The sequence below is a fragment of the Callorhinchus milii genome, unplaced genomic scaffold, assembly GCF_018977255.1.
Source record: "Callorhinchus milii isolate IMCB2004 unplaced genomic scaffold, IMCB_Cmil_1.0 Scaffold12, whole genome shotgun sequence".
NCBI classification, from domain to species: domain Eukaryota; kingdom Metazoa; phylum Chordata; class Chondrichthyes; order Chimaeriformes; family Callorhinchidae; genus Callorhinchus; species Callorhinchus milii.
In genome coordinates this window covers 19934266-19961762 of record NW_024704753.1, presented here as the reverse complement: position 1 = coordinate 19961762, position 27497 = coordinate 19934266, and the positions used below count along the sequence as shown (strand labels likewise).

The 27497-nt window shown below is 43.0% G+C and overlaps 1 protein-coding gene across 2 annotated transcripts in view; it reads left to right on the top strand.

Moving 5' to 3' along the window:
* Positions 1-27497, top strand: part of arhgef3 (Rho guanine nucleotide exchange factor (GEF) 3) — a 97042-nt gene that overhangs the window by 12568 nt on the left and 56977 nt on the right. Inside the window, exons 2-3 of one of the 2 annotated variants that reach the window (XM_042339589.1) lie at positions 9259-9325; positions 21415-21477. In XM_042339589.1, the coding sequence (XP_042195523.1) occupies positions 9259-9325; positions 21415-21477 (130 nt within the window). Of the gene's footprint in view, positions 1-9258; positions 9326-15571; positions 15742-21414; positions 21478-27497 lie in introns of those variants that run through there. The other variant, XM_042339588.1, reaches the window with a different exon arrangement.

Sequence of the window (27497 nt, the reverse complement as noted above, 5' to 3'; positions counted from 1 at the left end):
CCCAGTGTTCCTGGTTGTGTTGACATGACCTCTTATCCATTCTTTTTCTCCATCACTGTTTATTCTCTTATCAGCAATGGTCCCCACTTGTGTTGCTGATCCCAAGGATCTCAAAGCAATATTTGAAAATAGAGGGAATTCCTTCTGATCTTCTGGCCAACAGTTGCCCAAATAATAAATTGTCATTAATTTCATGGCTGTTTGTGGGATATTGCTATGCGCAAATTGGCTGCTGTATTTGCCTACAAAATACACAGTTCCTACAACTTACGATATAAGAGACGTCTTGAAGATATGATTAGGAGCTATATCAAATGCAAGGATTATTATTACATTATTATAACCAGTAAAGTGCTTTGAGACGTCCTCCAGACGTGAAACAACAACAACAAAGGTGCATATCAACACCAACAACAACAACTTGCATTTATATATAGCGCTCCTTGTGCAGGATAGAGTCCCAAAGCGCATACATATGAAATGTAAGGATGCGTCACTAGTTCCTGATGTAGGTGAAATAATTTCCCTGGATTTGGATCTTTAGGTAACCCTGAGTGATTAATGGGGATAATTTAGTTGCTGGCTTCGTGTCTCACTTACTAAGGAACTAAAAATGTCAAAACGTGTAAATGTCAGCTGTGTTGTTTGGTTGATATCGATCTCACTTTGACAAACTAACTAAAAAAACCTCAAGACATGTTGTCTCTGACCAGCAGAGGGCACGATAATCCAACAGAACATCTTTCCATCAGTGTCTTCTCAGTGAACGCAATGGAACCCATGCATTAGCGATTCACGTTGAATATTAAAGGAAGCAAATACCTTATTCCGGTACATAGGTTATTTCCTTCTCCTCCTATGGAGTGTTTAGGTGAATAAAGCCGATCGTGTCTAATTTAATCTGGACTGAAAGAGGAGACGAGGAACAATTTACAGTAAGAAGTCTCTGCCATCTTGTAAAAGGGGTGTTTTGGATGCTCTCAGTCAAATCATCCCTGTGCAGTTTGGAATGTCCGAGCTCATCACATAATGTGCTGTGACCGCAGTCGAGTGCTCCGAGACGCTATCCTCCATAATGGGGCGCGCTGTATAAATGCAAGTTGTTGTTGTTGTGATAGACTTAGGTCAGAAACGCATTGTGACAGATGGAGCTACACCTTGTCAGCCTCGGTCACTAAAACAACACACTGACTCTTGTTTCAGGCCACGGCAGGGAGTCCCCATAGTAAGCACTAAATAGTCTGTGCTTATTACTGACCTGTTTGGGGAACGAGTAACATTGCTGATGCTGATCTGTGTTTCCTGTGGAATATCAGTGATGTAATAAACCCTATAAATACTGTTTCCTTTTTGCTTCTGATTGTTTGGCTCACATTGAATTAATTTTAAAATGCAAAAAAAAGCTTTCACTGAATAGCAAGAATGAACCTAGTGCACTGAGGTCAAAAAGTGACAAACAGCTCTTCGCTTCATACATCATTTGTGTCTGTGAAACTCAAATAAATAGTGGATTGTAGGAAGAAGGAGAGGTAAGGAGTTGCAGGAATGAATTGGAGTAGGATGTGGTCCAGTACATCTTGATTTTCATCTGGTGAGGGAGGAGCAGTGTCATTCAAAGTTAAAAGAAATGCGAGAGAAAAGTTCAGAGAAGCAAATACTACAGTAGCTCCAATAAAACAGATCAGAAAGGTCATGATGGAGAGTGAGAGGCTGAAAGCTTGGGATAAGATCAGAGGAGCAGTGACTTTCCTGAATCCTGTGTAGGAGTGTGTGTGAGATAGAGAGAGAGGCCGGAAGAGGCTGCCCAGATATGGGAACAGTGCTCAGCTTTAGGCAGTTCTCTTTGGTTGAAAGCTGTGAAATGCAGTTGAACTGCTAACCGTGGACTTGTTACAGACAGAAAGGTCATAGGGTCAGATCCGGGTTGGTGCTGGGTTAGATGATCTCAGTGTAAGGACAACACTTGAGGAAATACAATTGCCCTCAGTTCTCCAGGTTAGGGCGGGGGAGAGGAGTTCCTTACCCTGTTCATTAGCCACAGAGTCCAGGGTTTTTATTGTTGAGAACTTATGAGGGTCTCAGAGGCTAGTCAGAGACTACGTTGAACCAGTTGTACTATGAAATCCACTTGCTTTGTGCCTGATCAGGTTGTGATGATAAACAGCTGGGAACGCTGGTATTGTGCTATGTGTGCAGTTACCTCTGAATCAAATCTGTTCATCGTGTTCCATACTGAATCCTGCTGTATGAACTGACACAGATGGGAATAGGAGGCAAGTGGAGCTGTTGTAGGAAAACAACAAACAGCACCAATAGTTCATTGTATCACAGGAGAGGGAACTAGTTCAACAAAAGGCTGGGATCATTGGGAAAGAATACCTGAACGAAAGTATTTTTTGAATAAAAAGTGTATAAACCAGATGTAATGTAGCCCGTGGAGTGCTCGACTCATTTAAGTGAAATATAAAAATAACCGCTAAACAATAATAATCTTTGCATTTGATATAGAACCTTATCACATCGTCAAAATGACTCAAAGTGCTTTTCCAGTGCCTTGGGACGTCCTTCCGACGTGAAAGGCGCTATACAAATATAATCTTGTGGTTGTTAAAGGATTTAGTGATCATAGACATTTGCCTCTACTGTAGTAAGTTCTAGCTGACGTGATCAGTTCTAGTTTCACTCGGGACGTTGAGAGATCCAGAGAGTTGGTGCTGTGTGTTCCTTGTCTGTTTATTGTACCTGAGCATCCTGTGCTGGTGAACAATGACTCAATCTCAGATCCGTAAAGCTGGGGTTGACAAGGGCCTGTTAATTGAACGGGAAATGGGTTGATTGTAGTTTCAATGCTGCTAATGATTTCTGGTGGAGCTGTACAAACTGGCTGGAGCCTGAAATAGCAATAAAAAGGTCTCCGGAAAAAGGCAGAGAAGGTTCTTGTGGCAGTAAATGGTCAGTGTTGCTGGGAGCCAGAGACAAGTTGCCAAGCTCAGTGGTTGCCATGACATCTAGAGCACATCGCAAGCCCCATTCAGCGATGCCACAAGCTCATGGTTGTTCCACGCACACTTACTGTCACATTGAACTTCTTATTGTTTTACGAAGAGATGATTAGAGAAAAGAGTGAGAAACAGATTGATGGGCGTAAGCCTGATTGTACTAAGATTACTTTTGTTTCATGAATGAGTGCAAATTTACTGCTGTTTTTTTTAAACCTACACAATGGGTGAAGATTCAGGTAAAGCATATTTCGTGGGCTGATCACTGGTTGGTCAATGACCTGAAAATCAATGGCCGCTTGTCAGCATGGAGCAAGCCGTCATCTCAGGTGTGACCTGTAAACACTGGAGAAGGCACTTCACGTCGTCCTCCTGTTTCACGCAGAGTATCGGAGCTTAAAGCAATGCGTTTCTGGTATGGAAACCTTTCTGTGTTGGGCACAATGTCTGAGTCTCATCTCTAGTCCACTTAACCTAAAAACATTTGGAAACCCTTTCCTCTTTCTGTCCTGCGCCCCTGAAGACATTTAGTTCTGTTTTATTTTGGTTTTCCTTGTGTTGAGGGTTTGTTCCCACAGGGACTGGCTCACTTCAATAGCCATTCTTCATGTGTGAGCCTGGCCAATAATGAGCGCTGAGTTGTTTGACCAACAGCTGAGCCTCGCCTGTCATCACACTGAGCAAACCCGGTGAGCCATTGGGGCAAGTCTCTATAGACACAATCAACAGTATGATTGGCTTTATTCTCACCTCTCCCACAATGTGATCCGACTCTATAATTAAAGTGAGAGAACAGTGTATAATTGTGTGCATCAGTTGGGCCCCATCATTAGGTATTCATACTGAGGAAGACTAATAGACCAGATAGTTAGGATTTGGTAAATCGACAGACATTGAAAATGAAGTTAGAGAAGGTGCAGGGATGGAAATCACCTGCTTTCGTTGGTTGTCATTTCTGATAAGAGTAAAAAAAGTCCTTATAGATTGACCGCAAATGTAAACCATTTCCCTTCTAAAGAAGACCAGACAGCCTTGTTTGATGTGGGCATCAGATTATTCGAAGCTCTGTATATGGGTGTCTGGAAGTTGCCTCAGTCATGTAGTGTTTTGGCCAGAGGTAGATCATGTCCATGTAACCCACCTATTCAGCTTGTCAAGACGGGTGAAGGCTCGTGTGGAGTATAAACACCTTCCTGGGCTCAATAATAATAATAATAAGCCTCGCATTTCATATAGCTCCTTGTTATATCTTCGAAACGTTTCAAAGCACTTCACAGAATATTCTCTCTCTGTGCTGCATCCCTCTTTTCCTAACTCGCCGACACGGCTCTCAAGCAGATACTTATTCATTTCTGGTTTAATTGGCTCAATGGCGACTTGTGCGGTTGAGAGTCTGCTCCACATATCCCCTGCGCAGGTCAGGCTGCCTCACACAACCTGCTCCAAAGCCTTTACGGCTATTGTAACCAGATTATTCTGCTGCAGACCCAGTGGAATCACGGCTGATGAATGGTGGGTTAGGTTTGTAACGGAGACTGGTTCAGAACTCTCGTTACAGGTCAAACACAACGGAAACTTTGTGAACAAACTTTTAAGTAGTTGGTGGAATTGTGCCCACCTGTTCTAATAACAAGGACAACACAATCCACATTTCTAGTTATGTAGCGCCTTTCACATCGTCCCAAGGTGCTTGACTATGACTACTTTACAGCAAAATGTCCGAGTTTTGTACGATTAAAATTTCAGAAAACTTGAGATAGACATCGGACAACAATAGGCCTTCAGATGCATTGGGTAAAGAAATCCACACATTATATCCATTCAGAGTTACACCATATAGGATAATAAACAAGTTGCAGTGATATGTCAAACTGACCTGGGAATGTGTAGGCAATGTCCATTCACATTACCTCTCCACATATCACACAGCTGGGACAGGAGAACGCACAAGAAGCCAACCTTTGAGCTGAGCCTCAGTGAGATCCAAACGTGTGTGAAGCCAACTCTCAGCCTCATTAACTGGCAGAGGAGCCCAGGAGCCAACGCAAACACGCGGGCAGCCAAGCACCAGAGACACCAGTCTGCAGCTGAGACTCAGACTCAGACCATCTATCAGGCTATCATCTGTAATAAGAGGAGTATTTGATATTGAGTCGCTATGTCACCAAGAGGCACAAGTTGCTGCTAATGTTTTGGAAACCTTGTTGACAAGTGAACACAGGATGGTGTAACTCATATGAATGAGCATAAATAATATTAGTGCTGATAGCTTGCTTCACAAGCACTGACTCCATTACGAGAATATCCAGCCGATATCCAGCCGAGTACCATTAGGTGAAGAGTATTCCCCCCCCTTCCCCCACATGACGTATGAAAGGACTTTGGTGCAATCACTTTACCAGGAGACATTTGAAAGGACTTTCATCCAGATTCCAGATATGCTTGTGCTTTACATTATACTGATGGATTTGCATTGTGTGTTACAAGGTGGAGGTGCCAGGCTCCTTACGATAGTGACTTCAGCGCCATCCCCCCCACCATCCCCCACCACCACCCGGAGCATATCTTCACCAAACAGCTTCCATTACCATCCTCACAGATTCATAATAGCAAGCCATGCTCTGTAGTCTTGTGGGCAGAACAGTTGAGATGAGTCAGATTGAGAATCTCAATGGTTTGCCTGTGTGGGCTGGAGACTTCTAACTGCACTTTATATAAAAGCAAAAGATAGTTACCCAACACATGTGGGAACATCTTCACACCCACTATTGGAGAGTTATATACTACTCTTTTTGACAGTGGCTTAGTTATCATCATCTTAACATCATCCAGTGGCATTTTGTGTAGCGAGACTTGATACCATATATGGTCTGTCTAATGCGCAGCACACTCACAATAAATGATTATAATAAATTATCTTTGGAGACAATTCTAATCCTTGAACAAGAGCATCATTTCAGTGTTGTGATAATCAAACTACACTGCCTATATATTATATATATATATATATATAAAAAAGGTTTGTTTATAACATGTCTACTTGCAGTGGTAATTCACTCTATCAACAAAATTGTTTCTTCAAGGATTTTGATGACTATTGCATTCCATTGATTTTTGACCATAAACGTTTTTTTCAAAAATGAGCATTTAAGATGACAGCATTAGGTGCTGGGGGGGGCACTACTTTGCTGGAGGTGTGACTTCCTTCAGTTGAGAAACCGGGTTCCAATCTGCCTGTTCAAAGTCGATGTTAAAGATCTCATATCACTATTTGAAAAGGGGGTTTCTCTCTCCCGGTCCTGGCCAACAATCCCCATGACACAAAATGTAAAATACAGCAGATGCTGGAAATCTGAAACAAAAACAGAAGTCGCTGGGAACCTTCAGCAGGTCAGGCAGCATCTAATGAACAAAGGTTCTGATGAGGGGTCATGAACTGGAAACGTTGACTCACTTTCCTTTCCATAAATGCTGCCTGACCTTGGGACGTCCTCCCGACGTGAAAGGCGCTATACAAATGTAATTTTGTTGTTGTTGTTGACCTGCTGAGTGTTCCCAGCGAGTGTTCCCCGATACAACTGATCACCCACTTCAAGGCTGTGTGTTGCACATTGCTGTGCACAAAAATTGGCTGCTGAGTTCATCTTCAAAATATATAGTCACTGCACATTACAGTAAATCATTGAGACAACAAGATTACATTTGTATAGCGCCTTTCACATCGGGAGGACATCCCAAGGCGCTGGACATTCTCCTGAAATGAAAGATTCTATATCAAATACAAGGATTATTATTATTGTCAAACGTGTGAAGTGTTGGACTTCTTATGTGGGTTTTTCTTCCATCTGAAGGTCGGTGAAAGTGTATCTAACTTCACGTCACTGCAGACAATAAATTGGCGCTATCAGCTAACTCTCAACTAAGCTGTTTCACCGAGCTCCAGGGAATTGTGTTAGTAAAGCCAGTGATGACAGTGTGTGCATAGATGAATATTCTGGTGTTCTGTTTGATAACCTTCGGAGAATATCTGTGGGGAATTTCACCTGCAAAGATTAGATGGGCGGAATGGGGCAGAATGTGTGTGGTCTGTGGAGGAACTCGATGGGCTGTGGATCTGTGAATATAAACCAGTTCCAAGTGAGCAACCTCCACTGCAATGTTTGCTCGAAGCTCAGACACATGCACGTGTAAAACACACGCACGGTTTGTTAACCAAGTACTGGATGTGGGGAGAATGCTGTGCATTATGTCCTTGTGTGTGGGGGGCGGTGGGGGGGGGGGGGAGATGGGGAGCTGACTAGATTTACAGCTTGTTGTTAACTTGTGGATAACTGTTAACCTGACCCTTTCATTGGCTTTTGTTTTCTTTTGGAAGCAGTAAAATTCCCGAGACATTTACAACACCTCTTCGTGTAGCTATCCTTGTTTTCATTACTTTGACTAGAAGGAAATCCCTGGCTTGTAAATCATACAGAAGTTCTTTACATTGTGGCACCTTTTACTACAAGTCAGTCAAGCTGAAACCTTGTGTAATTTTTGTATGAATCGGCTTCATTTTGTGGAACGTTCCATGGCCGTATTTCTTCTTTTGTTTGCACTTTATTTTTCTGTAACCATTTCCAGAGAGGCTTTCTCAACGTGCTTTCTGTAGGGTTGAGCATATTTTTTCCCATTTCCGAGCAGTATAATTGAATTCCTTTGTGCCTTTGAGTAAGAACTCATATATACAATCATCCTTCGAACAAGTGACCTGATTTTACGCTGTGTTTTTATTTCATCAATAAATGTTAATCATTGTGTTAGTTTGGACATCTTTCATTTACAGTATATCCTTTGCAGTATAAACTAGAGTTTCCATATAAGTGCAGTTTTACAGCAATATGGACTGCCACAGATTTATTTGGTCTATAAAAATATCCAGTTTGTCTTTGGAGGCTCTTATGTGGAAGATAAATTAATTTGTGAGAATTGCTTTCTGTGATTTTTTTGCTTAAATTCTGTTAGAGCCTCACACTATCATTATCTGAGTCTGCTCTTCAGGGCCATGTTTCTTAATGGCTCAATCTGCTTGTTGTTCAGTGTGGGCCGTTACCTTGTTCAGCATCTAGTTGGGAAAGACCATCTGAGGCAGCAACTCAAGTATGAAGCCATCAAAATTGGGCAGGTGTAAAACTTTGCCAGCTAGCACTTCAGGGCAGTTCCTAATGGATATGGTTTACAAGAAAGACCTTCCCTAACGGCTCCTGTCACAGCTGGTGAACAGACAACATCCTAAACCCCAAAGCAACGACTTGGCCCAATAGTCAGAACACGGGCAGTGAGATAATGTGCCGGGCTAGACTGTAAGTGGAGAGGAACATCTCCAAGTAAATAAATACTTTGCAGATTCCCATTTGCCCTTTTTTATTCCCTGAGGATTGTTGAAAGCAGCTGATTGTCACTACAAGACAAAATGGCAACTCAATTAAATAGCAAAACCAAATGTGGCGATTGATGCCTTTAGGGTAAGTCCTTTGGCTTTACAGCACTTTGTGTTGAAATATTCGTAGCATAATTAAAATGTTGTTTCAGAGAGGCTGATGGACTAGACGGGAGGATTTAACCATTGGAAATGATTGATGGATGATGTGTATTTATGGTGTAGGTAAAACCACTAGCAAATCTGTGTAAGATTGTCACAACTCTAAAGCTTGCGTACTCATGCTGGGAAATAAGCCACGTTTAATTTGGCCTTTCTGTTAGCCACATTTTAATCCTCTTTCATTGTGCAAATCTCTTGAGGTATCAAGGTTCACTGACTTTGACAAATCTTTCTGTCTGTGATCCCAAAGACAATAAGCCAAACACTTACTTAAGTCCCACCTGAACATGAAATATTAGAGAAATTTTTTCATTTTTAAACATTAACAAATGTGGAATTTTGCAAATGTTTTATTTATGACTGGTGATTTGCTGGGAAAAATATTAGAAAAATAACCATATTTTTGTTTTTAAAATAATGAATGTAAATTGTATTTAAGAATTGCCCTTTTATTTGTTCTCTGTGAATATTCCCATTGGATCTCCCCTGTGACACTCCCTGGTGCCTTTGTGTTTAATCTGATCCCAGGCTTTCAGCAGAAGGAAATGCCAGCCAGGCCTATTGCCTTTGTCAGGCCAAGCGTGACTGTTGGTAAACCTCAGGTTGGTTACCTGATGACTGAAAAATGCTCTGAATGTGAACAGTAAACAGGTGTATCTTTTCTTTGTTCTTTTCCAGGTCGACCTTACACCAAGGCAGCGCCTTCTCTCTCTTTACCCCTGGCAATGGCTGGAATCTCAAGGGGGTAAGTGCTTCTCCACTTGGAATGACTTTGTTCAGCAGGAGGGTATGTGGTGGGTTGTAACCTACTCCAATGTTCTTATCTGTGGAGCTTGGAGTTTGATGAAGCAGTGTTAGATACTGTGTAATGCTTCATTATACAAACATATTTAATGCTAGATACTGTGTATTTGACTTTAAAAAATTCTCAGCAGATCCTAGCAGAGAGGATTTTTCTGATGATCTATGTTCTCTAGTGAGGTTGAAATTTCAACACCCTTCCACAACACCCCCTCCCCTCCCACCCCTACTTGCAGAAGGAACATTTCCATGTTTGTATGTATAGCTGCTGTATGATTCATGTGTTCATCACTATGCAAAGGATCCGCACAAAGTAGTCAAAATGGAAACCATTTAATTCTTTGTGCAAAAAGAGTCCCCCACGGGAGGGGGTGAACGGCTAAACTTAGCTCACGTGTGGGGCTGGTGTGAAGGTTTATGACTCGCACCATGCGACCACCTTATGTTGATAGAAGGCTTTGTTCCTCTCACTTTCTCCGGTATGCAATACCCTTGTTACTCAGAGATGCAAAAACAGTCAGCTTTTCCATGCCATGGAGAGAGTACAGTATTTCTAATTGCTGAGTTTTTTTTTATATACCACTTGTTGATCTCTTCAACACCTCCTCCCCACCCCACATTGGCAGGTTAGGGTCTAAATCCCAGTGATTTCAAATAGGAATCTTTAATTAAGGAAGGTAACACAGACTCGCAGGGACTCACTCCACCACAGTTTACTCTGGGAGTGTAGTCCCTGTGGGTCAGAATGACACTAATGTTTATCCAGGAAACCACACTAGGATTCTTTACTGAGGGTGAAAGGCGCTCTGCAAATGTAATGTTGTTGTTATTGAGGGAATCTTATTTGAAGTTGCCAAATTTTAAACTCCAACCCACCTCCTAGTTGTCTATAAAGTCGAGCCCCCGTTATAACATGGTGGTTGGGAGTCCATTAAACCCCCAATCAGCTGTAGCGGGGCACAATCGCAGCTCAGGTTCTCTGGCCAGTGCTTCCCACCCTGGTAACTGAGGTACTCTGGGCTGGACTGACAGTGTTAGTGACCAGTGATGTACTCGCACAGACAGGAGCCAATACTCCTTTTTTCGGTTACAATTTTTAATTTAACTTCAAAGCCTTTGAGGGGGAACAGCGCAGTGTGAAACAAGACCCAGTGTCTAATTTTAGATGGACTTTGTGCCTGTCACTGCTCAAGCCAGGGAGACAGAAGCTCAAATAGATCTCAGTGGGAAAACCACAAAAATATCAATAGTTTAAAACGCTATGGTTAACTACTTCATTACTTGTTTAGACTGTTGTAAAGTATGATATTTACAATCTATCTGAAAAAATTCAATATCAAATCAATATGCAATCGCCTTTGGGAAATTTGTTGGTAATAAACACCTTTTGAATGGTTAAAAGTCTGGCTGGAGTTAATGTAAATAAGATGTTGCTGGTTACTGCAGAGATGTTTTTATAAAACTAGAAAAAAAATCAGTCGGGCTCAACCTTTATACAATCCCAGCCTAACTCGTTCCCAATGATTTCAGTTCATTTTATTTTGTTGCTGAAATGAATAAGTCTCTATTTGTGGCCACCAAGTGCCAGGGTCAAGTTGTCGCTGGACAGAGGCAGAGCAAAGCTCCCTTCACACTCTTCCAACTTGATGACTTTCTGTAAACCTTGGGAGAATGTGTGTCTCCTAATGGAGCGGTGTGACATCGCTGTCCCTGTGGCCTTTCTCAGGGCGATTAACACATTACAGGAGTGGTTTTATGCTGTGGACGTGGGGCAGGATTGTCTGAACGGCTTTGGCTAAAAGCCAGTGACTAAAAACCCAACATGACTGCGTGGGATTGGAAACCAGGCAAGTCCCCGGGGTGAAAGGTCAATGTTCCAACCCATTACACCGCCCATTTCCTAGTTCCAAATGTACTTGAATAAACACTTACTATTATTGGGTATGGGGGAGAAAGTGAACAATTGATTTTGTTGATGTCTGTAACTCTTTGCATTTCAACAAAATCAACTGTTTTTTCCCTAAACCATACTTTGCTTATTAATCTTATTAATCTCATCCAATGCCACTTTAAAACAATTACAATTCTTTTTGAAACAAAATACAAGTGCTAAAGTGTCAGACTTCCCCTCAGGCTGGGCTAACAGCTGATAAATTGTCCTAGGAGCAGGAGGAGGCCATTTCAGGCCATCGAGCCAATCATGCTAGTTTATTGAGTCATCTTTTAATTCCATTTCTCTGCCTTTTCTTCATACCCTTTAATATTTCCTCCCACATATGAAGGTTCTGTCTGTGAAGCGCTCTGGGACGCTACCCTGTGTGAGGGGCGTTAAATAAACACAAGTTGTTGTTGTTGTTCCCCACACAGTACATTTTCAGAGTCCCTGATAGTCACCAACCGCGGAAAATAATATCGTCCAGAATTACTTTTTCACTAAAACTTTTAACTTTTGTATATTTTTTCTGAAGAGACTATTCACATACTGTTCAGATATGGTTGTAATTTTAGATTTGAGGTTTGTTGGTCTTTTATGTGTTACACCATGCTTAGCCTCGTGCTAACAGCGGTTGGCATTGCACAGTTGGAAGTCAGGGCTTTGAGCTACAAATAGCAAGTATCCATTCTACCCAACTCACATCCTTCCATCTGAATCCTGAGTTTGTTTCCTTAATGGATCACAAAATAAAACAAACTTCTACCAATTCACTAACTACAAATTTACTTCAACACTAACTAACTATCCAGCGCTTTGGGACATCCTCCCGACATGAAAGGCGCTCTACAAATGTAGTTTTGTTGTTGTATATTTGATGCAGTTGAACGGTATCTGATGGGTTTATGACAGATGTTGAAGATTATTGAAAACTGTTTGGAAGTCGTGAGCAAAAAGTAAATTGCTTGTTTAAATTTGAAGCTTAATGTCCTGCTGCACAAGTACAAAGTTAAACCAATGTGGTGTGGGAGGGAGTTTTTTTGAGGGGGGTAGTGAGGTTGAGGGGCAAGAACCTTGTTTTCCAATTGACAAGCGATGAACCTCACTGTTCATTGTTAACCATTTAAAACTGAAACAGATTCCATAGCCATTAAAGTGGGTTAGCTATGCTATTCATTACAGTCTCTCCACAATCCCCTGAAGCTCTGTGCTTGTTTCTAACTTTATCAATGGTTGAGGTCTGCTCTGGACTGAATAGTAATGTCTACAAAGCAGTTATATTTTAAGGATCCCTTCTTGTTCTGCTGTAACTTTGAGCAATATTTCACAGCTTTCCGTTGGTTTATAATGTTGTAAAAATAGTCCAGTATGTTGACTGGCAGCATATAGTTGTTTACTGCACCAAAGCAATGTGTCCTCAATAGGCAGAATCCTGCTTGATGCACTCACTCTGTGCTGGAGGCAAAGAGCAATTCTGCTCGGCCAATTCAGTCAAGGCATCAGGTCCTACAGGAGGCTTCCCCTGTGCCACATTGCTGTACTTTTGAGAGCCACATTGCTTTGATTCCAGCAGTATAAACAGGGCACTAAATAACCAAAGGGTTAATGACAGACGGCGTAAGTGCTTCCTGCAATTGTGAGGCTTTATGGATAAATGAAGTTTCCAAAGTATCTCCCGACAGCACGCAAGCACATGATGTCATCAGTTACACTGTAAATGTTTACATTTTCATTCTTTTTATTTAACGTTTATAGCTTTCTTCATCCATTGTCCATTCATCCATCAGGAGGCTCAGTTCTGGTTAGGATCACGGCTTGTGAGAGACTGTTATAGGGCTGTTATTGTGTCTCTGGGTGGAGGGAAAGGCTGCACATTCTCTGGCTAAGTGGCGCCACTTTGAATTACTGAAGTCAAACAGTTGGCAGTTTATATGTGTTGGGTGGCATGCTTTATCAGAGGGCTGACTTTTCACCAATTGGGCTTGAGTCTGAATCCAGGCAAAACAGAATACACAAAAGCCAATCCTATCCTCTGTTCCCAATTAGATAAACAATGAAAATGAGCGGCCTATATCGTCATCGCAACATATGCTTTGCTTGGCTGCATGTGGCTCCCACATGTAAAGCAAATTTTACCCAAGTTGGAAATGATGGTTCTTATTCTTGCTAGCAGCAGCTATTGGGATGCAAGAACCACATTGGGGGAGCGTTGGTTACAGGGCTATTAAGATTTGTTTGTTTGGTCTTGTATCTTGGCAGCAAATCTCTGATGAATTACTGCGGTAGTTTGGCAGGAGCTCAGATCACAGGCAGACATCGGGTGCTCTAACCCTCAAGTAAACTTTACCACTCCACTGACTGAAATAAAGCATGGCTGTTGTACAGTGTGCGGAGAATAGACTGGGAAAGTCTCTCTAGCAAAAAAATTTAGCAACTTTGATGAAATAGGTTTATTGTAGGAAAATCCCATCAGGTGTCAGGCCTCTTGCCTCTGAGTCAGAAGGTTTGGGTTCAAGTCCAATATCAAGGGCTTTGAGCTCATATTCTAGGCTGACACTCCAATATGCTTTACTTTGTGGGCACTGAATGTCCATGTCTGTGTAGTGTTTCCCAACCCAGCCATTCTCAATCCTGTGTCACTGCACTTGATTTACAGACTTCATTGTGTTGCACATTTCCTGACAGCCTGTTTCCTTTGGGGATGCGGAAAACTAATCTGACTATTACTGTGGAGCTGGGCTGTGGTGAAGAAGACCCTTTAAGAAACAAAGATGGGTCACTATGGAACATCAGGTGCAGCTGTGACATGTTTAATTTCCTTACCACATTCCTTACAGAAGTAGCGGAGAACACAGCAAAAAAAACATATAAATAAATAGATGTATATTGTATCATTCACCTACAAAATACACAGGAACCACACATTAAATAATAATAATAAACCTTGCGTTTGATATAGTGCTTTTCATGTGAGGAGAACATTTCGAAGTGCTTTGCAGGATTCAGAGTAAAGTGTAGTGACTATTTATGTAGGTAAACATGATAGCCAATCTGTGCACAGGAGTGTCCCACAATAGTGACCAATTGTATCGGGGGGGGGGGTTGTTGGCCCCACTGGGGAAACTCACGTCTCGTTTCAAATAGAGGCACAAGGTCTTTAACATCCACCTCAACAGGAAGACAACATGGGTTAATATCTCTGCCGAATGACCACAAATCTGACAATGCAGCCTCCACTGTTACTCTTACTGTAGAGTCTGTCTAGACTATGGGCTCAAAGTGCTGATATGCAACTTGAACTTGCACCCTTCTGACTCAGAGGCTGGAGTGTACCAACTGAGCCAGGAACATTTTGAACCTGACTGTTATTTCACATGCAGCAGTAAATCTAATCTTTTTTGGATTTTCTTACTGCAGTTGGGAGGTGGCGGGCTATTCTAATCCTGCCTTCTCTGAGTTGCTACCCTGCACAGAGAGCACTATATAAGTCCAAGTTGTTGTTCTCACATGTTAGATATCTGCCTTTCCCAGGTCTATTATTGTTAACATTGCAATGTGACTGTGGCTCAAGTTTATAGCTTGGAGCGGTCCCTGGCTATCTGGTAGACATTTCCCAGGAGCTTTGCGGCATGGAATATAATCTAAGGAAATACAGGGACAATAGGGTTTGGTGTCGTTCCAAACTCCTAACCATAGAGAGAATGACCTGCTCCCAGCAGCACATAGTCCAGAATGTTGGGATAGCAATGGCGATTTGGAGACCTCTGCAATCAAAAATCAGCAAAGGTCTCCAAATCACCACAGATGACTGACCAGCCTGGCTCATCAACAGGACTTGGAGGGGTAGATAGTCACTGGGGAGAATCAGAACCATCGTTTCCAACTTGGGTAAAGTTTGCTTTACATGTGGGAGCCACATGCAGTCAAGCAAAGCGGGAAGGGAAGGGCAGGTATTCATCTAACTCAGTGCCTATTAACCTTGAAAACTAAAGCCCTAATGGGGAGAATGGTTGATTTTGTTTAATTTGTCAAAAAAAGTGCTTTAAGAGAAGCTCAAGCAGGTTAATTTGCTTTGTGCAGGTCTGGTCGGTCAAGTGAAACAAAGGAAGGATATTTACTGCTTTTCTGCACAGAAATAGCATTGATACTATGAGGAGACACCTGGCAGAACACAGATTGCATTACCGCTTTGTGCTGAGCATCTGTACAGTAGTCTAGCTCTACATACAGTTAGCGTAGCTTGGCTGGGGTCACTTCCTCTAGCTCCGGCTGCTTTTGGAGGAGAACAATTAAAGGCAAGGCAAGGCGTGTGGATGTGTGTCTGCAGTTGCTATATGTTAGTCCAAGGTATTGGGCATTGGTTTTCTTTTGCTGGTGAAAACACTCACAATTACCTCATGGTGTGGTGTTGTTTCTTTCTGCATCAGGTAAGAAACATTACTACAGTATTGATATTGGGCAGCTTCAACTGCATGATAATAACACTAGTTAATTACTAAATAAATAAACAAACAAAGAAACAAATAAATCAGTCAATAAATAAATGGTTTCAGGTTGGGACGTTCACTCATAAAAGGGCATTGTAAATTTTGTAAATAAATGTAAAACTTTTAGATTTAAAATGCAATGATTAAATATGTGGAGATTAAGATCACTGAAACTTACTTTTGTTATCTGAGTGAATGGTGTTCATGAACGAATGTAACGGTTAATTAACCTTGTTTGACTTTCCGTAGCTGCAGCTCGTATTAAGATTAGATAGTGGGTTAACGAGGTTTGTGCATTCCCACTTGGGTGTTCTCCAGCTCAATGATATGATGGAGTCAGGCTGCACCCAGTGTGCTCATTGTACTCATTCAACAATGACCATATGCCGACTTTCAAAGAACAGTAACAAATGAAGGAAACTGTTACCAAGAATGAATCCAAATAGGTTGTCGCTTTCAATAGAGTATGAAGTACTGCTGATGTCGGATTAAAAACAGGAACTGGCCTGTGGTTTTACACAAATCAGCACCTTATGTGGTTTAGCTGTGTGTGTGTGGGGTGGGGGGGTGTGAGTCTAGTCAGCTTTCAGCCTGCTGGTACAACAACAAGATTACATTTATATAGTGCCTTCCATGTTGGGAAGACGTCCCAAGGTGCTGGACAGATTACAGGATTTCAGACCCGAGTTGGGGAAGGGAAGCGGGGTGGCTGATGGCATGGTCGAAGAGGAGGGTCTTGAGGTGGGACTTGAAGGAAGCTAAGGAAGGGGCGAGGCAAAGTGATTCGGGGATGGAATTCTAGAGGTTGAGGGTAGAGTGGCTGAAGGCTCTCCTGCCAATGGTGGGGCGGGTGGGTCGGGGGACATGGAGCAGGCAAGAGCCGACTGAGCGGAGGGAATGGGTGGGTTGGTAGGGGGTTAGGAGGTCGTAAAGTTAGGGTGGGGCGAGACCATAGAGGGCTTTGTATGTGAGGACCAGGATCTTGAACTGGATCCTCTGAAGGATAGGGAGCCAATGGAGTCGGGCGAGAGGGGGGGAGATGGGGTCACGGAGTTTGGTGCAGGAGAGGACATGGGCTGCAGAGTTCTGGATTATCTGCAGCCTGTCGAGGTAGGAGTTGGGAAGGTCGACGAGCAGGGCATTTGCATAGTGGAGCCTGGATGTGATGAAGGCATGAATAAGAGTTTCAGTGGCCTGAGGGGTGAGGTAGTGGCAGAGTCGAGCGATGTTACGGAGGTGAGGGAAGGCAGAGCGGGTCATGGCTTGAATGAGGGGGAGAAAAGACAGTTGAGGGTCGAACAAGACACCTAGGTTCCTGACTGGCTTGGTGAGTTGTAGTGTGCAACCATGGAGGTTGATGTTGCCAGAGCCTGAGGTGCCTTACAATGGGACCTAAGGTACAATTGGTACCTTACAATGGGACATTTTAAACTGCTTGAAAGCAGCAAAGAAGTGGTGAATATCTCCTGACTTCTGTGCTGATGTGAATAGTCAGCAATCTCGCTGTGTTACTGCCATTACAACACCTCGCTGATGGTGGTGTCTGCAGAAATTTCCGCTTTGCTCCCTGCCACCAAACTACAGGTGTAACATTTGATAATGGTGACATATACAGGATAAGGTCAAGATGTAACCCTACATTCATTCAGCTTCTCATCCGGGTGCAGTTTGCCACAGTAAATAGCAACACTCAGTAGCTAGTAAATTCCCACTTTTATTTGCTAATATTCCCTTCTCCTATAGAAAGGTCACATGGACACCCAACACACACCCAAACCCACGCATGCACACACATGCACAAACCCTGTACACACACACTGCGACTTGAGCACATTGTCTAGGTTGCCAATCGATTGTAATACTGGGGGAGCGTGTGGGGTGGGGAGGTGTGGTAATCTTTGTCAACTGCTGTAGTTTCCCAGGCTATCAGTTCCCCATCATTGAGCCCTAATGACTGCTGTGCCCTGGCCTCAGCGTGAGCTGTTCCTGTGGCTCTGCTATCGCTATCCTGTGTTGTGTTAACACTGGTGCCCAGTGGCCTGCAGTAGGTTCACAGTCCAGGTACCAGCCTGGGGAGGGCAGTGTTTTTACTTCTGCACATGTTATTGAAATCTAGTTGCACAGACACAGCCTGCAGACCCCAATCCAACGACTGGTGATGGTTGTGAGACACGTGGAAAGAGATCAGGGTCTCGCTCACACCCCAAGAATTGGGTTTGACATTTCCCTGATGATGGACACTTTCCGCCTGGGGTCCTCGGGTCCTCCTGAACTCTCACCGTTCATTCCTTTTCATTTCAAATTCCAGTAATTTCCTTCTAAGCTGTCTTGTGGAATGTTATCCTCCCAGGAACCAACATAAACTCCGACATTTTGTGATTTGAGCAGTGAAAGGCACAGTTTTTTTAAAGAATTGACTTTGGCTGTTTTTTATCAAAAAATAATGCAATTGTAAACTATCAGACGAGTTCTGTCTTTTAGAACAAATGATGCCACAGAGTTATAATATTGTTGAGAATGTCTGTCTTGAAGACGAGTTTAAAAATGTTGGTGGAATATCAGTTCTGCTCTTAGCAGAGCTTTAAGTAAACACGACTATTCAGAGAATGCTACCAATAGATTGTGGCTCGCTGACTACAGTTTGTGCCATCAGTGAGGTATTTTGAGGCAATGACACATGTACAGATAGGCGAGGTTGGATGTTCTTAGTGTCGAGTTCTACGGATTGATTTCCCTGTGGCTCTGAAACCAGATTCCAATCCTACATCGTGGAATCCAAGATATTTCTTTACTGTTAAAAAAAAAGCAAACGCCTTCAGCTCTTACCTTCCACAAGGACCGATGTGATGGTGCCAAATGACCGACAAGTCAGAACGGTGCTTGCGTTACACATTTGTAAAACCACAGCCCCAATAACTGGAGAGAGGGAGGGATTTAAGAGGAATTTGTCAGATGCCATTTTTCTGATGAAGGTTGCGTCATTTTTCAAAATCTTCTTGATTTTTATTAGCCAGTATTGAGCAGCGTAAAGACTGGAGGTTTGGGAGTCAGGTGGTGGCATTAGGAGTGTCTAAACCTCTAGAGCTGGGATTTGGATTCAGACCAGACCAATCGGGTGATTGCCTCCTTTTCTTTGGTCGTCTTGGAGAAGACACAAGGAAATCGAAATGTCACACTAGACCGTAAGAGGTTCTTCGCTAAGCATTGAAGTTGAGTTACAATTGTTGGTGTGTGTGGGTATGTGTGTGGGGTGAGGGGGGTGGGTTAGTAAACATTACCCTGTGAAGTTGCTGATCTGTTGCTGACAATGGGTGGAAAAGTCAAAAAATATGAATTTACTCAGTTGAAGTCCTTCATCATGATCTGTACAAAGGTCAACGTGTCGATATCATTTTAATAGAGTATAAAGTCTGTTAAGAAATGATGACATGTCTATATTCTGTGTGATGTGATGCACTAGGCAACACAATGGTCAAGTTATCCCAAGTGGCGAGATAGGCATAGGTCCTCCCCAGCCACAGGGGGGTGCTGTGACTGGGGCGGGCACTCATCGGAGGTTGGACATGCAGAGGCCTCTGGGCTATTGCAGGGCCACACCTGGATTGACGTGTGGGCTGTTGGCGAGTTGTTGCGTGTTGTTGAGGTTGAGTTTAAGAGGCATCCGAGGAGACTTTCATTTGTGGTTGTACATTCCTGTCATTTTGGCAGCCAGTGAACTTGCATGTTTGCCGCAGGCACGAGATGTTCACTGGAATCCTAATTGTTCAGATTTCAATACCCGAACAATCCCCAAGTGAAGTGAGAGACAAGCTGGTAAACTTGAAGGAGCATTATTGTCAGTAATCGCTATCTCATCCTGTCATTGCGCCTTTGGGTGTTGTGCTCACCTTTACCTTACATTGCTCCATAAAGAGTTCTATGTAAACACATGATCTGTTTGCTGGAATCTGCAAACTCTTGAAAAGGACGTGGAACCGAATCTACCAATAAAAGTCCCCAAGCGATTGACCCAATAGGAGCAAGTGTGGGAACAGCAGTTTATTTAATAGAGGTTGTGGGTTTAAGCCGACCCAAAGCATTCTGTGAGCCAGCTCAGTTTGTTTTAGGAACAGGAGAATATGATGTTAAACAGACCTGTTAGTTTACTGCTTTCCTTCATCTGCTCATGACTAGCTGCCTATATTCTGTGCTATTTGCACTTGTGGCATAAATACAATCCTGTTGCTGTGCAGAAAACGAGAGACTATTTTGAGCTGAATGTACTAAATGATTGTCAGATGTCAGTCACGATATGACCCTCACACATAATGCAGAGCGAGAGAGAGATCTTATCTAACTTTTCCAGACATGACATGTTATCAGCAAATGTCTTTTGCCCAAATTTACGCGTACACAAGTGTGAGCTTCCGCCCGGACATTTCCTTTTGTTTCTCCTCCACTCACTTCAAAATGTTCCTCTCTTCCTTTCCCTCCTTTCAAGTTCCCGCCCCCATCTTGTTCTGCGCTCTGGTATTCTTCTCCTGATTGTCTACCAATTGCATCTGTAACCAGACATCAGGGAAAGTGGGAGGGAGCGAGAGGTCAGTTTGTAGGTAAAGGCTGAACACAGGCATTACTGTATTCCACTGTTGAACAAGAGTACTATTCTTTAATGTAAAGAAATAAACGCACTCTCAGCAGTGAATGCAGGTCCACAGGCATGAGCTGCTTGGGGCCATTATGTGTATGAATGACAGCTACAAAAGAAAGGACAAACCAATAATTCGTCCCATTAAAGTCTGCTCCTCTGCGCTGGGGAAACTTACCCAATTATGGATTGCACCCAAACTACTCTATCTCTTTTTGAGGGCGGGGGGCAAAATTTGGATACAGTAATTACTCTGAACCTGAAAATATTGAGCAAAACATCCTCCAGAATATTCATCCTCTGCCATATAATAATCCTAATAACAGTCTCCATTTTCCACCCTGTCGGAAGGACTGAGGTAGGTCAAGGTATCAAATGATATGTTGTGAAAGGCGCTATACAAATGTAATTTGTTGTTGGTGGTGATATGGACGAGTATTTGGAGTTGAGGTACAGATCAGCCTGGATCTAATAGAATGGCGGAACAGACTTGAGGGGCTGAATGTCCTACTCCTGTTTCTATGTTCCTAGATCGATTTTAACACTGGACCTGAAGACTGATAGAGAGGGGACGAGACGAAGGGAGTCCCAGAGGTTAGATAGTGGGGGGGAAAGGGGATATATACACACAAGCCCAAGTTGGCCAAACAGAGTGGGTGGGCAGAGGCTGGGCCAGGCAATCAGCAAGGTGGGACGCTGCCAGGAAATGTTGAGGTTTAGCAGTGAGGGGTGAAGTGGAGCCTGACAAGGGTGATCGATATACAGAGGAGCAGAGTTTTGGATATGTCCAGGAAAAGAGAGAAAGTAAAACCATGGAGGAAAATTTCCACTGCTATCTAGGTTTAATCTCAATGTTTCAGAAATTCCGAATATAATATTCCGTATCTAGAGTGTTTAGCACAATCCTAGAAATGTGAACCATCAACTTGGGTGGGAAAGGTTGCTGTTCCCTGGTCTGACTGAATTGTTTATGGTTTTGTTTGCAGAAGAAAAGGAAGCAAAGGAAGCGAGATGAAGACGCGCTCAGTCTATGCAGCCTGGATGGAAATGTAAGCAGCTTTCTCATTTTTACTGCGATTTATACAAACGTATTTGCTGCTGCTGCTGTTGTTGTTAGCTTCCGTTAGGTCATACATTCCTGAAGATCTTGGAGGGAAGGATCCAGAATTTATTATACACAATTGATCAGATATGTAACTGCTTGATGCCTTGTCCTCCTGATGTGAAAGGCGCAATAGAAATGTAACTTCTTGTTGTTGACTCTTGTTGATTGATGTCTGTGTGGCTCTATACTAAGTGGCTCAAGTCACCAAAAGCTGCAGCGGGGGATGTTTCTTTAGTAAAACGTATGTGAAACGTTACCAATGATTTAATTTCAATTCAGTTTTGACCCGACTTTAATGATTAATTATTAACGCTTATAAAAATGTGACATTGGGAATGACTCACAGAACACGTACAGTGTTAATGTTGAGCATTGCGTGAAGTGATACCTGTGCCTGTGTGTAATGTGCAGGAAATACCTTCAGCATTCAGTTCCCATTAACTTCTCAAAGTGTCGAGGGAATGCGGTCTGTAGAATATTTAAAGCTTCTGAAATATTTTTGACATAAGCCATCAGATCAGCTACTTGTGTAACCCACTGATATTTTGCATTGAAAAATGTTTAGAAATTCACTTTGTACTTTAAAACAATCCCATCTCTTCCGGCCCCTCTCCTGCTATGTCAGTGTCTGAATCTGTAGATACATTGAGACCTGGGCATTTATTTAATCAGCTTCAGTGTTCACCAGAACTGCTCTCAAGGTAAGGGTTGTGCATTGCATGGTCTTTGTTGTTTCAATGAAGGTGGTATAGCTCCCCTCGTACATTTTACTCAACTAGATGAAAGCACCAGCCCATTGTTTTTACACAAATCCTAACTCCTGTGTCTGTGGGGTGGGCAGGTACGATGCCTGTGGGGTGGGCAGGGACGATGCCTGTGGGGTGGGCAGGGACGATGCCTGTGGGGTGGGCAGGGACGATGCCTGTGGGGTGGGCAGGGACGATGCCTGTGGGGTGGGCAGGGACGATGCCTGTGGGGTGGGCAGGGACGATGCCTGTGGGGTGGGCAGGGACGATGCCTGTGGGGTGGGCAGGGACGATGCCTGTGGGGTGGGCAGGGACGATGCCTGTGGGGTGGGCAGGGACGATGCCTGTGGGGTGGGCAGGTACAGTGTATGGCTCAGGGTATGTTTTAATGGAGTTTGAAACCTACAAACGCAAAATGTGTCACCGTCAATCAGAGTGAAGTACCACACAGGGTATTTCCTAGTAATCTGCCGTCAAACATTCCAGCCACGCTTTGTGACATAACAGCTGAAAGCATGTGGCACAAGGTCCTTCTGTCTTCAGAAACAGACCAGCCAACACACGCAGCATACAATCAGGAGCTCTGGAAATGTGATACCCTTTATCCTAGGATTTACACAGTCTGAGGTCACTTGTAACTAGCAAACTAAAGGTAACTTAGAGAAATCAGTTAAAGCATATTGAGGAAAATGTCATACTAGGGACTATCATTGTACAGTATATTCATTGTCAATTGGCAGCAGTTAAATCTCTGGCAACATATTCAAATCTTCTCTTATTCTCCCTGATAACCACTGTGTTCTCACTGTGTCCCATCAGTCAGCAGTTATTCTGTTTCCCGATTTGTTTTTTTAAAAATCTTAGATCACTATCGAGTGGCTAAAGCTAACACAGGTCTGATCTTAAACAGAGATCTTGTTTAACTCCGAGCACACAGACAATACTACTCGTGTTGCTCAGCGAGCATGTGTCATAGCAAAGTCGTGAAGGCAATAATCTGAAAGGCAGCAAATCGCCGGCAGTGAGTCCAGGCTGTTGTCAGCAGCTCAGTCTGTGGCTGTCTCGTTCAGGTGGAACATTTTACGTTCTGGGAGAAAACCTCCCATTGTCCACCTCCCTTTGCCAGGAGTGTTCGGCCTTCATTTCCCAGACTATCGGTGAGGTTTGCCATGATTGACGTTACAGGGGGCGAGGAGGGGAGAGAGCATGTAAACCATCAAACTACGAACTCTGTTCTGGGAGTAAGTGTGGAGGTATAGGCCTCGAGAAATGTAGTTTTGCTTCAGCAGCAATTTAACAACTGTATTAATCAGCTAAATGTGACATCTCGATTTTATCAGGTTATATAGGGCGAAATTAACCAAAGACAAATAATACAACAAAGTGACAAAGTACAAGGCCCCCCCCCCATTGTAACATCCTTCTATGTAGCCCTGGCGTCCATACCAGTCTTGTGGACATTGTTGTCACATCAAAGCCTGCGAGCGCCATTATCAGCTTAGCTGGAGCATCAGGAGAAGAGCGTGAGAGGGTGAGGGACATGGCCAGTGACATCATCAACTCTGAAGACAGGCAGCTGTTTTGTGCTGAACAAAAATCCTTGTTTGTGTCCACAGTCGGTGCTGCTATTGTATCTGTGTCACCCCAGGCTGATGTAATGGCTAATGTAGGGTAAGTCAGGGGTTATTGAGCTCCAATACACAATGTTGGCATTTTACATAATGCATATTTTAAAATATAACTAATTTTGAGGGGGGAGTGAGTCATTGTCAACCACATTCGCTCACAAATATACAGTCAATTCACTTTACAGTGTATCCTGTGAAGCGCTTTGAGACGTCTTGAAGATGTGAAAAGCGCTCTATCAAATGCACGGATTATTATTATTACATACTGTACATCATATACTTCACACCCGTACTTTTAGCGTTAGTGTAATACTACATTCGGGCAGATATTTAACTCTTTGGATACCGCAGTACCTGCAGATTTCGACTGCGGTTTGGTTTTCAGCAGATTAAAGGTTAAAAAAGGGGAAAGTTTGACTTGAATGAGACGTGTTTTAGCGCTTCACAGCGAGGGGGATTCCCGATGATGTGGGTGAAATGAATAATTATTGAAAGCAAGAGCTCAGAGAGGCTGACGTTTACTTTCTCTTATGAGTAACCCTGTTTCCTGCCCATCTTCACCTTTTAAAAGGTGCCCCATGTTAGCGGTGAAGGAAGGGGCCTTAGATCAAACGTGGCTGTTTCTTCTGTTCTCCAGTCTGACTTCACATCAAACAGGCAGCACTTCAACATATTATGCTTATCTGCCATCCCTGAACCAGAGGAAATTTACAATGAAGAGGGGGTGGATACAGAAAGAACTCTCATTTTTATAGCACCTTATACTGAAACATCTCAAAGTGCTTCACAGTAATTATTAGCTGTAGTGACTATTTTTCTGGGACTGTTAATGAGGAATGTTAAATGTTCTGGTGTCTCTTTGAGGTACCTGATCTCAGACTGGCATTGACACAGACACTGCTCTTTGTCTGTGCATCGCAGTGAGAGAAAAAGGAATTGTCCAGCTTTTCTCTTCCCGATCCCTATCCAGGATCCCGGCTGGAGAAAAGTTACGTGTGGATGCAGGGCCGGGAACTCTGCTCATCCAGCAAAGGGAGGAAGCAACGCAGGAGACTCTTTGTTGATATCTAAAAGTGAGGAAGTGAGGGAAAAAATAAACACTTAAAATCCTTCCACTGTGATGATCACATTGAGGCCATATTTACTGCTTATTTTTGTCTCCAACTGAGAATGGTTCTCGGCTCCAGGGAACCTGAGAGATACCGGCTCCACAGTTAAAAAACAATCTAATATCCTGAAGCATCTGTTGGTTTAGTGAAAAGGTGCCTGTGACATATCCTCGGTCTAGCCAGACACAAACGCGGAGAGCAGTGACGTGCTGCTCACAAACCACTGCTGGAATAGGCCCAGACTCCTCATAGAGAACTAGAGGTGTCAGGGCCAGAAATTAAGCATAATACAGATTTTTTTGTTGAGGATTTCTAGCATCAACAAAAACAAATGAGATTTATAGAGTGCTTTCCACATCGGAAGGACATCCCAAGGCGCTGGATTAATCCATCAATCACACTGTCGGAGCTGGTTAATTCAGATGTTCTGTGGCTTTGGGGGTCAGTAGAATGGAAGCTGGAAGCTTTAGCGGAGATGGTTTATTCGCTTTAACAGTGGCACTCTGTAAGCACGTGAGCTTGATGTGTCAGCACTTGTGAGTGCCACACTAACAGCCTGCCAATGCTATTCATGTCTGTTGCCAGAAGCACTACTTTTGTGAGACAAATTTTCAGGGATAATGGCCCTTTTAACCTCTCTCCAGAGTGACACATGGTAACTCCAGCAGGATATCAGAGCAGCTCATGATTGTTGTGCCATCAGGAATGAGTGAAAGGTTTGTTCCTTCCATATATAAAATGCCCCCGCAAACACTACATGAGCACATTATTGTGTGACTTAATCTCAGGCCATCTGAGTGTTTCGCCCCCCCACAGGTATTTTGCCTCCCTCACCCCCCCCACCCCTTTCCTGTAAACTTGTGAGTGGATTCACTTGATGAACAGATGAAATAGGAAGATTTCTGTGACATTTAACCTGCTTTTATTTTCTGTGCCATTAATTAAAAACTCGTGTATCACGATTCTATTACCGTTTACTCTACAAACCGGCATTTATAAACCTGACGTGTCTATCACAGCTGGCTTTGCAGAAAAAAAAGATATAAACCACAACAACATCTTGCATTTATTGCATTGCATAGTGCCCCTCACACAGGGGAGGGTCCCAGCGTGTTCAGGGCTTGAATGTGGCAAAGCAAGTGCCGGCAATCAGTTGATGATGATATGAAATGCCCCCGCAAACATTACATGAGCACATTATTGTGTGACTTGATCTCAGGCCACTCTTGATCTGAGTGTTTCGCGCCCCCGTACACAGGTATGTTGCCTCCCTCACCCCCCCACCCCTTTCCTGTAAACCAGGCCTTAGGAAGACGAACGGTATGTTAGCATTCATTATGAAACGATTAGTGTATAAGAGTAGGTAAGTCTTGCTGCAACTGTATAGGGCCCTGGTAAGACCACACCTGGAATAGTGTCCAGTTTTGGTGGTCTCATTTAAGGAAGGATGTACTTGCCTTGGAGGGGGTGCAGCGTAGATTTACTAGGTTAGTACCAGGGATGAAGGGGGTTGAGTTACGAGGATAAACTGACCAATTATTACTGGGCCGATATTCTCTAGAATATAGAAGAATTAGAGGGGATCTTATAGAAACCTATAAGATCACCAAAGGCCATGATAGAGTAGATAGTGGGAGATTGATTCCCCCGGTTGGAGAAACTAAAACCAGAGCTTCAATTCCAGGCAGAGGGCGAAACCTTGGGCAAGTTTCCTTACTCCACACAGAGCCTAATAATAATTCCTCCAGATTCTCTTGGGTAGGGGTGATGGGTCGGGAGGGTAACATTCAAATATACCCACGCCTCTGATCAGCTTGATGAGAAACAGTACAGCACTGATTTAATGGCTGCAATTGGTGTCACTGATATAATCTGGTTGTTTTTCTTTCCAAAAGAAACCAAAAATATCTGAGTGTCCAGTTATATATTTTACTCCACAACTAATGCTCATTTTCCAATTTGTGTGTCTGCATATTAAACACCATTTCTCTGCTTGATCCAGGTTTTGCAGTTTCCCACTGTGCAAAGTAACATTTGAGTTTGTCAGAATTTGTAATAAATATGGATAATAATCCACCCGTTAAGTTATAGGTCTTGTGTTTAAAAGCTGACAGTATATTAACTTCACAAGCTGTTCCCAGAGGAGTGGGTAATATGTGACTGGGATAGAAACCTAATAACATAACAATGGCTGAACTTATCAAGTGTAGCTGATAAACGGAGGCCTTGATCATGTTTCAAAACAAACCTCGAGGACCATCTTTAAACAAGACAGAACTCCCAATTATATAGTTCACTTAACTCTTTGACTGGCATGAAACAAAAAACATATTCAAGACTGAGATTGATAGATTTCTAAAGAATAGAGGGATTAAGGGACTGTATATTTGTGGGCGAAATGTGGCAGCAAATTAGCGCACAGCAGTATCCCACAAACGGTCGTGGATTGAAAATGACCAATTTATTATTGCTTTGTGTCTT